The 11,246-nt window shown below is 40.9% G+C and overlaps 1 protein-coding gene across 2 annotated transcripts in view; it reads right to left on the reverse strand.

The window, feature by feature from the left end:
• The window catches only part of LOC108888711 (CUB and sushi domain-containing protein 3), a 197,833-nt gene extending 187,607 nt beyond the window's left edge, over positions 1-10,226 (reverse strand). For both annotated transcript variants that reach the window (XM_018684823.2, XM_051076168.1), the window contains exon 1: positions 9,699-10,226. In XM_018684823.2, coding sequence (XP_018540339.1) covers positions 9,699-9,876 — 178 coding nt within the window. In that variant the 5' untranslated portion in view covers positions 9,877-10,226. The remainder of the gene's footprint in view (positions 1-9,698) is intronic.
• Positions 10,227-11,246: the final 1,020 nt, after the last annotated feature.

The raw sequence follows: 11,246 nt of genomic DNA on the forward strand, positions 1-11,246 counted from the left end.
ATAGAGGGTATCCTATTATTTTCAAGGCCTAAACAAATTTGTTGCAGGCTAAATTGGTTATTTGAGCATTTACTTTGTGCATGGAAGAAAATGAGAGACATTTTGACTTTCCAGTGTATGGAGTGGTGTATGAAGGGAAAGGTGCCCCCTAAACAAGAAAACAGCCAATAAGTTGTCCTCCAACATTAATGCAGATTTGTAGTTAGGCCATAAAGAGAAATGATTATGTGCAGCAGGGAAAGGGGAGGAGAAGTCATTTACTGCCATTCAAATTATTATGAGTGACAAACAGACCATCAGGGTAATGGGTGATTGTTAATGGGTATGAGAAATTGGCCATCCCAATCGATTGTTTTTGAACAGACCACCATTAAACATGCTTGGAAAATAAACCTTCACAGTGTGACCTGCTCTGTGTGCTTCAGGCCCCCGCAGGGTAGAATTAACTGCTGGACAAAATCTTTTTCTTCCCTTGGCAGTGAAACTGTTGAATTCTCATTACATACTGCACCACACAGTTTGGCAAATTTATTTTATTCCATTTACTACATAGTCCTTAAAGTCTATTGAGTTTATCTGCTGTCTATTGTGCTGCATTTGTCTTTTGTTGACTGTCTATTGTCCCTAGTTTATGTGGCAGCCTGCACATCCAAAGTAATTTTTCAAATGAGACGATAAATTTGATCTAATCTAACAAAATCCTGTGGCTTAGAGCATCCAATGTGATATTGAAATTAAAGTTTTTGTTCCCTGATTAATGGCATTTTAAGTCTTGGCAACTAAAGAAATGTTGTAGCGCCCCCCTTTGGCACCAGTCAGTATAAACTTTATGCATCAGTAGAGCAGCATTGCACACTGCCTCATAGCATTTAGGTTGTGAACTAAAGATTTCAAAAACACTTTGGATCGCACATCAGTTACTTTACTGAGCAGTGACCATCTGGAAGCAACAGCATTTATGCATTACATACAAGAGAGTGCTGGTCTGGGGTATTTAATCAGTAACATGTCTGAACTTCTTTGATGTGTAGACAAACAGAACAGTGGGAGGATATCAGCTGCAGGGATCTTTGTAGGGGAATTTGGCTAAGTCTGTTGGAACTATAAAGGAACTATACACTTTGAAAAGTTGGCAGAGTCAGAAGAAAGGATGCTACAATGACAATGTCTGTCATTACATGACAGTCATTTGGCAGAGCCCCCCCCCCCACAAGCACACACATCCAGAACAATTTGGAGTTTGTTGTTCTTGCTGAAGGACAAGTGGGGAAGAGCCTGGGATTGAGCCACCATATGACTAATGGCAAACATACTTTACCAACTGAGCTACTGCTGCACCTGGATGTATCACTTCATAAAAATACCTAAGTGCTGGCATTATTATGGCCAGTGTGTGAATGTACCATTCACTTGAGATGTTTCAAGGCCAATCACAGTTCTTCTCTTCACAAATCTGAGCTTTTCTCTCTATACAGTGACATAAATCTTAGAGTTAGTATGTTATAATGTATTATTAATACTGTGATTTAGCTTTACTTGGGACATTTTTTATGACTTTTTAACCAGTGCTTTCTATCAGTATACCAAATACAGCTGGTTGTTGAATTTAGTGTGTTAAATAGAGAGTTGAGCTGAGATCTGAGTCCTCAAAAGTCTTGAAAGTTGACTTGGAGCTGCACTAAGTAATTTGTTAATATCACTGGCTGAAATATGCTGTATATGAGAAAAAAAGAATTAAAAAAAAGAATATATAGATACTTCTATTTGTCATTAATAGTGATTGGATGTAAAGGTCAGTGTATCACCTATGACAAATTTGCAAAAAAAATAACTGAATGACTTAAGTGCACATTCTCTTAAAGTGCAAAAATATTCACAGCAGGTTGAGCCTTGCCTTGAACAATACTTGCACAACTAGTCGATCTATGCATATAGCATTTTTCCTTCACCCTTCATACATCAGAGTATCTTTCTTCAAACAAATCCTAAGCCCAATATCCACAAGCCTACTGAGCTATGTGCTTTCAAGCTCCTCTTTTTGACTTATTTTTGGCATGTATTATTTTCTCTCTCTCTACTTGATACTCAATTTCCTCACAACTGACTGTAGCATATGCTTAGTCAAGGACACCTCTTCCTCTGGCTGGCATTTCATCATTGTTCATGATGATGGCCTATCACAAACAAAGAGGGAGGCAACAACACCAATCCTAGCAATCAAAGCTGAAATACAAAAAAAACCTGCAATGATTTGCACCTGACCTCGAAGGTGAGTCAGCCAATATAGAGATATCCATCAGCCTGGTTAGTGCACTGCGCACCCAGTGGAAAGATAGAGCCCTTACCAGGCAAAACAAAGGTCAACAAACATCCTGGTAGGCTTCATTTGCTGCAAAGTTCCTGTCTCTCTTTTGTATCTACAACCCTTACAAAACACCATGAAGAGAAACAGTAATGTTACACACAGACACTCCGGGGTGTTGTTAAGTATTGATTTCCTAAAGTCTGGTTTTCAGGAGATAAATGAGTGCAGCTCTGGGAAATAATTTCCATATACTGTGTTAATAATGTGATCTAAGTAAAACTGAAACTTTCACAAAATAGTAAACATAAAAGGGAAAGGAAATTAAAATTATAGATTATGTCTCCATTGATCAGAGGAAACGCACAAAGAAGAGGAAAAATGCCTTTTGTCACTTGTCTGCTGTCGTAGCTTCAGATCATGAATCTTCAGGGTCTGCACCATATCATATCAGAAATGCTGCAGCACGTAGGAGTTATATTTAGTGGTAATTTTGTTTTTAGAAATCCAAGCACTTTTCTCTCAGATCTATGAGAAGCTGCACTCTGATCCACAGATATAAAATGTGGGGGGAAGTGAAAATAATTTTTCATCAGCACAAGCAGGAATACAACAATGATGACTGCTAGGGCCTAGACAGCAACCTTAGTAGACAGAAATCTTAAATTGATGTCCCAAAAGAGAAGGATTTTATCTGCATGGCTGTGCGGCACCTTCACAATTCATACTGATAGAATGTGCATAATCGCAGCCCCTCACTATGCTTGTCTGCATGGTTGATGAAAGGGAAATGGGCTCCATACAGCAGACACAGAAAAGAGGCTTTCTAGAGAATGACTATTACCTCATGAGTGTGTCATTGCAATTTGGAAAAGGGCTCTGAAATATTCCATTTGGTGGTTTTAAATTGCCAACCACTGAGGTGAAAAATACTAAAATCAAATACACAGCCACACTGAAACACAGCTGGCACGTGCACAAATACACACCCCAAACACACACCATTGCACAAGAAAATAACAGCAGTTGCATGTCTGCGTGGCCAAGTATAATAACTGTTTCCCAACGTCTGCACGCTGCTGGTGCTTCAGCTACTTCCCAGCAGATACAGTATTTTATGGCTAGACACCAATACCTCCTCGAAGTGCTACTGAGCCATATTGCACCTGATGCCAGGCCACCACTGCGAGAGCTGCTGTACAACACCAAACTGTGAGCCAACAACACATCTAATAGGACGCCTGTCTCTCTAGCCTCCAATCTTCCAAACAAACATCAACACTTCACTTTCCCCAAAAAAGGGAAAAGGAAAAGGAAAGGCGCACAGAATGAGAATCTGTCTTTTTCTATCTGAAGACAAACACAGAGGCTGAAACAATACTGTTTTTCACTTTCCAAGTAAACATCCTCCTCCAGTTTATAGCCTGTTCACATAGTGAGGATGTGTTTATTTTTTTGTTTTTTGTTTTTTTGTTAGATGCTAAGCGCCTCATGCAACTCACTTGAAACTCAATCACAAACTTACAAACTGCCTCACTGACATGTAGCAGGCTGTAGATTCTCCAGAAATTGTTAGAGCAATTCTACACATGCTAACCTGTCGCACCTCCAGGAAAGAAAAGCAATAACTGCTGCAATTTTAACATTTGCACCACATGCAGGCAATGAGTTTTATAGCCGAAGTCTTTTGAGACCTTGTGTGTTTTTGTATATGCACGTGTTTTTGGTGTTTCCCATTTAACACCTGTTGCACCCGCAGATGTGATGGAACATTACTGTGTCACGCTAACCTGCAGAGTATATGAAATACACAAAAATAAAATTGCAAATAAAAAGCAACCAAAGACTTTTTTTTAAAAATTATTACTTATTTCCCTCTCTAAATACTTATAACCTGGTCTTAAATCAGGCATATAAACCAAAGTAGTTAAGTAGTAATTATCATTATCAATTGTCATGAACAATCATACTAATAAAACAACATATATGTAACATACTTCCGTAACACTCAATTCTGCTGATTCAGTTTTGGTCAATCAAAAATAATTATTTTGTCTATAATAAACAGTACAAAATAACACTCAGTTTACCATCATATATAACAAAGAAAGGCTTCAAATCTTCACATTTGAGAGGCTTAAACCAGTGAATATTTGTTGTTTTTGCTTGAAAGATGAAAGTCACAGTTATAATGTGGTGTGGTTGCTGATGAATTTTCTGTAGATCAATTAAAGGATTAGTTAACTAATTATGGCAACTCTAACTTAAGTTTTAGTCAACCTACATTGTGATTTCCTGTGGCCTCATCCCCTTTTTAATGTAAAGACCCTCTTTCTTTCCCCTGCAAAGAAATGTGGAAAAGAAACAATGACATTCCAAGCAGTGTTGTGCTGTTAGCCAAACTCTCCCTAGAATTCAGCGGAAAATATGTTTGGGTTGTAAAAATAAATAAATAAATAAAACATTTTGCAGGTTTAAACTGTAAAATATACATCATAAAATACAAGTATACACATACACAGTTGATATTGAAAAGACAGCAAAACACTCTACAGTTGTAACACTCATTATCTATAGGCGGCACAGTAAAGAGGCTATTATTTTCCTTGTTTGTCTCCTTTTTTCTATGTCAGTTCTTACCTTCTGCCTCTGTCATTGCATTTAGATGCCACAGGTTGGGCTGAAAGCACAGGTCTAAAGCTGCCAGTGCTGCAGTTTGATGACATTGGCCTGAGCCTAGGTTCGGTTTCTTTGTATCAGTGACACAACATGTCCTTGGTGATGCTCTCATGATCAAAATTAGACCTGGCTTTTGACTGAGAATGGACAAAGATGAATGAATAGATGCTTTAATACATATAGCTCCACAGGCCAGCACCAAAGAGCCAATATACATAGCATGGAAACCTAAAATCAGATGATTAGCCAATCAATGACTTTTTCAGCATGCACAGCAGAGGCCTGAATTTCTTGCCTGAAAAAACACTGTAACCCCATATGAGAAATCACATTTTCACTATTCCTTACAGGGGATGATAGAAAATTTAGAAATTGTTAAATTAACACCAATGTATCATTTATGAAGAAATCAATAAGCAGATGATCTGAGAGCCTCTCACTGGCAATTGAGATTGCATGTTCTACTTGCATAGGTCTGTCTAGGTCTGTATTTTCTAGCTAGATGGAATATGCAGCCCCCAGTGCTGCCTCCTCAACACTGATTGCACAGTGATGTAGTTGAGAGTCTAAACAGGCATCTGTTAAGCTTTCCTCACCTATCATTTTAATTGCTGCTGAAACATGCAATGGGATCACAGCAACCTCCTCTAAGAGGACTACCTCTTCAATTACCTTCACATCACCCCTGCTTTGTTTCCCTGACCATGCTTCACCCCTGCCTGCTGTCCTGTCACATATCAAAAATCCAGTCGACAGACACAAACAACAACAGCAGTAGGCACTGTGGAGGAGGATTCAAGAAGGTACGTGGGTATGCCATGGTTACAAGTTATAAAGTGAACAATACAATATAGTGAAGGATTGTGGATACAAGAAGAAATATCCAGATGTATGGACACTTCTGTGCTTAAGTGAACACATACATATGGGTTTTATATGCAGCAATATAGTTACTGGTTATTCGTTAATTACTTCTCACTTACAGTAACCTGCTTTGCTGCATTTAAATCCCCTCTTAGTAAGTGTTAGTATCCCAACCACAGTTGCACATTTTTCACTTTCTAGATTTTAACCTCAGTATGGATAAAGCCAAATAAATGCATACATTTTTATCTGCAAATATGCCTCCAGAGAGTTAACAGTTTAATCCCCTCTGAAAATGGCACCTGAGGTGCAGACAGTCCACCTTGAATCTGTAGCCTTGACTCTGGAAGCTGCTTCTCCTCAACCTATTACATTTAATCTCAACAAACGGTGAGCTATTTTTCTTCCTGAAGACAAGATATTGCCAATCTCTCTCCCCCAAGAGTACTGCTTATATTAAAACTGATACCTGAGAAGAACTGACTTAATCAGAACCAGCAAACTATATCCAACCTTTGCAGTGATCTGTCAGCACCATCAACAGCCTGGCCCAGACCTAAAACCACGGGCGAGAGGCCAGTGGGTGAGCTGAGAAGTACTTTGGTACACCACTAGGACTATCCAGTGAGATGTCAGCACTAAAAGAGGCATCAGAAATCCAGGGAGTAAAATTGTTGTTGTTCCAAGTTCCTGTATCCTGGAAAATAGTATATTTTTCTTTCCGGATCTAGTTGGACCTAAATGATTCTTCAGGAGACTGTCCACTGTTTTCTTGCACTGCCACTCTTCTTTGGTTGTGGAGATCAAGAACCTGAGGGGCAGTGGGATAATGCCCTGCATTCCCTGTAGATAGTGTATAATTACACAGACAAATTGTAATCCTGATTAGCCCCAGCAGCCTTTCCAGCCTGTTTACATAATCACATTGAGAGAAAGTCTTCATCAAGGGCTCAGTGGCCAGATTACTGTCTGAGCTGAACCCACCTGATTACCAGCAATTAGTGAATGTCTGGTATAGAGTTAAAAAAAGATAAACTTTTTTTTTTTAACTAAATATGGAGGCTAGAAGGAAATTCGAGAAATACAGCATAATTACAATAAACTGAATTAGTGAGACACAACAGATGGACAATTTTCTACAATGTTTTCACTATCATCAATTATTCACTGTCATATGATGCACTAATGACAGTGTGGGAAACAGGCCGGTGCCTTGTGTTTGTCCTCTCCCGTGGTGTCCCTTCAACTTCCCGTGACGATAATGTCCCTTCCTACTTTTCTCTGTTGGCTCATTATTAGGACTGTTTGGTAAACAGAAGTCCCAAAAGATTGAATCTGAATATTTTAGTAGATAATGATCTGCAAAGTACCACAACATTCATCAGTTTTGATAAGAAATATTCCAAAAACTGTTTACAATATAAAGGGAGGATCCAGGAAGTAGTGCCAGTGGATCCATATCTGGTGGATTCGATCCAACAAGTGCGTCATAAGAAGGGGGTACTGTCAGCTTTGTGACCGTTTCATAATCATGAACTTGATTGATCGTTGTCTAATCAATAGATGCAGTGTGACTGTCATAAGAAAAAAATGCAAATGCGGCTTCAAGAGAAGATACAGTAAAGTGCTCATTGCCGGTGTAAAGGAATTCAATTTGTATTTGACCCAGGTCTTTTGCTCTGTTAAAAAAAATTAAATAAAAAATCAGTGCCTGCAATTTAGCTTCCCAAATTTGTGTCTGTTTCAAGCAGTTTTATAAGTTCCCTGAGGATTAGGTGACACAGTTGCAGCGGATGTCCTCAGTTGTTTGGTAGTGGACTGCCGCAAAGAGAAAATATTATTTATTATTCAAACACCACATTGCAGTTTTATTAATTCCAAAACTAAGTTGCTGACATTCACTAGACACCACCACTTCATGATATGCGTAGAGTGCCAAGAATCAAACAGGTAACTGAGATGACTTTATGTACAGAGAACCAGAAGTGTGCACCACCCACACAAAGGCTCTTGGCTCAAAAATAATCTAATTTCTAGTCAATGAAAAAGCCCCTCTAGCTAACAGTGCTGTACAAACTTTGCTAGATAGGGGGCTTTTTTATAGCATCATTATCTTAGCAGGAGAGGTGAGTCATAGGCCAGATCTAGTAGATATCTTTTTACTTCTGCAAACATTGTGTCAACTGTCAGAGCAGAGGAACAACAGCTGTTCCATGGTTCTTCCCCCTCGCCTTGCTCCGTGTCACTATTTCCTTCACTCTTTTCCGAGTGAGGAGCCAGGCCTCCTCCTCCTCCTCTTCTTCTTTTCCCCCCTCCCTCCCCAATTCCTGGCTGGCTGGCTCCCTAATAAGTAACAGAACTAGGAGGATTGGCAGTGGCCTCGAGGTTTGACATTGCCACAATGTGGGTGGTGATGAAACAGCAACTGTGCCCGACTCTGCTCGACTCGACTTGGCTCATTCTTGGTGGGCGCTGGTACTCTGCATGCTGCACATTTCATCCACCCCCAATAGACAGACATAAGAATTACTCACAGGGTGAACAATCTGCATGTAAATTGATATCTGTGAGTGCCCATACTCAGCCACACATATATGCACTGAACAGATATAACAGCCATGGATTCTCACGCACAATGTCCCTGAATGCACACACACATGTGCATACACACAAACACATTGAGAAGAAAACCGTTTTGAGGGTTGGTATTGGATTTGCCTTTTTCCCCTATAGCCTCACTTTTAGTTGGAAATGAGAATTTCCCACAGTGAGTGTGACATTAAATATATGGTGCACACAGACACACAGAAAAACAGAGACACATGCACTTACACTCAGTATTTATAACTAACATGTAACTTAAACTGAAAAGAAGCAAGAAATTGATTTTTATTTGTTTTCTGGAAATGTTGTTTAAATGCCAGTGGACAATGGATGAGCACATGGTAATTGCAGTGTGGTGAATGAGCAACAATTGCTTTGCCTGATTTGAAGCTGTAGTGTGTAAATAGCATGAATCAAATTAAAGCTGTGAACAAGAGGAAGAAAAGCAGAGACAGTTCAATGCAAAGTCTAGGAATTTTGCAGCTATATCTTCTAAACAAAACTGTCCCAGAAAAGTGGCATTTCACAGAAATTTTCATTGATGTAAATAAATTAAACTGATGCATTTAAGAGACATAATGGAACCAGTGGTTACCTCTCCAGCTACAGGGACTATTCAAATGGACAGACCCTGAGAAAGAGCCACTAGAATACTAACAAGCCCACCTTACACCTGCCTGCACTGGCAAGTCCGTTAAACACCAGTCGACAAATTGGTTCCACACTACTAATTGCCTCAACCTCCCCCCACCCCCCACCCCCACCAAATGGCACCAGTAAGATTTCTGGCGAGAAATTGGCCTGACGCAGATCCCACATAAATACTTGCAAACTCGACCCAGAAAAGGAGAACATGCGGACGGCTTTAGCCTAAATAAATTAGAATCTCTCAACATCCTATAGGAAATCTGCAGTGCATGCACTCGTGCCTCAACAATTCACTAGTTAGCCTACTAAGCAAAGCAGCTCACGTAGGCTATTAGAAGAAGCGTAGGCTACCGCAAGAATATCTATTGAGCGTCTCAGTCAAAGCCTGCATTGAGCACTAAACCGGTGAAATGCGTCCCTTAAAACTCCATCCAGTAAACCGTGGTAGCCTATTTTGCGCACGTCTGTAACGTTAAAGCTTTTGATTTGTCGCACGCACACACTCACGCACGCTCTCTCTCTCTCTCTCTCTCTCACACACACACACAGGGGTACACCAAGCGCATCAGAAAATACAGAGCATTGCTGCAGTGGCTCGTACCTTTCACACAAGTGAACATCAGTGAAAAGATGAGATTCCAAAAAACAATTCCCGTCCTAATCCTCATCGTTTTGGCTTGAACAAAGTCCCCTCGGCCACATTTAACGCATCTCCTGTTGAAAACGTCCCGTAGTTCAATAGATCCGTCGTAGTATCCGTCTCTGTAAATCCCCTTCATGTTCAAAACTAACACATATAACCTCTAGTCTATGTTTTTTCTCTGTGGGGTTGAAGTAGATTCCCTTTCCCTTCTCAGAGCAGAGACAGGCAGAGCCGCCCGCCGCGCTATGTCAGCTGATAGGAGAGAAGTGAGCAAGACTGAATTTTAGGATAGGACCACAGCAACCTGGACGAGGGCTCAACCATCTCTGCTGAGAGGGGCATCAAGTGTGAGGATCTCTGGTGGTGCGCTCTTGCATCTGCTGTTCAACATCTTTCTTTTTTTTAATCCCCTACAAAGCGGCTGAGGACGGAGAGGAGTCTAACCTACAATTTGAATGCAGCCTTTATCGATCGCCAATTGAACCAGAGCGGAGTGAGAGAGAAAAGGTGGTGTTGGTGGTGGGGAGGGGGTGTAGAGAGGGAGAGCGTCCTGTGTGAGTATGATGTGGCTGATGTGTGTGGGTAACAAATCATGAAGTGGGAACAGTGAGGTGTGGGTGGTAAGAGAGGAGGAGGCATGTCTTTATGGGAAGAATGTAAATCCTGGGAAAGAAATGAACTCTGTTAATGACAGCATGTGGTTTATGTGTGTGTGGGGGAGAGAAAAAAAGAGAGGGGGTGAGGGAGGGGAGGTGGGGGGTGTTAGGTGAGACTCAGGCAGGCAGCATCCCGTCCCGAAAGCTGATGAAAGAAATTCGCCTGGTAGGCAATCCCACCATAACTCTGATTTTCATTTGGAAGATCGAGCGGGGCCGTTATTGGGAGTGATGGGGCTGGGCAATTTGCAATGCAAAGATGGGATGATGACGGCGCAAAGCGCAGCTCAGCTGCAGTGGGGCTCTTCTGCCATCTAGCTTCGGAAGAGTCACCGACCTCTACTTTGAAAGGCAGAGGAAAAGGGGAGCAGTGAAGTGAGAGGCCGTGATTGCACATAGAATGAACATCATTTGGTCTATAACACATTCAGAGAGGGTCTCTTCAGGAGACTCCAAAGCGCACGGCTTTGTTTCCCTATTACACCAACATGGTCTCTGGATTCTTTCAGTTTTTAATAGCCCAACAAATTAAAGTTCGTTCTGTGTGAGATCAGCAGCTTTGGAAAGAGCCTGGATATCAGGTGAGGTTTAAATCAATTATGTGCATAGCTTCGAGTTTGAATATTGCCCAATTAATAATTGCAGTTGCAATGACCTCCATAGAAATCAATATCCTGCGCCCTGTGCCTTACTGTTGGTAAGATTTATTAGCGTGAAGTCAGCAGGGTAAGATCATAGGGAAACCTATTAGATTGACCCTAAGCCTCGCTGTGTATTTGAGGAGATTCCGAACAGGGCGCTTCTCCTGCCGCATCAGAGCTGTCCATGGTGCTGAAACTTTAAACCAGAG

Source organism: Lates calcarifer, linkage group LG15 (genome assembly GCF_001640805.2).
Source record: "Lates calcarifer isolate ASB-BC8 linkage group LG15, TLL_Latcal_v3, whole genome shotgun sequence".
Taxonomy (NCBI): Eukaryota; Metazoa; Chordata; class Actinopteri; family Centropomidae; genus Lates; species Lates calcarifer.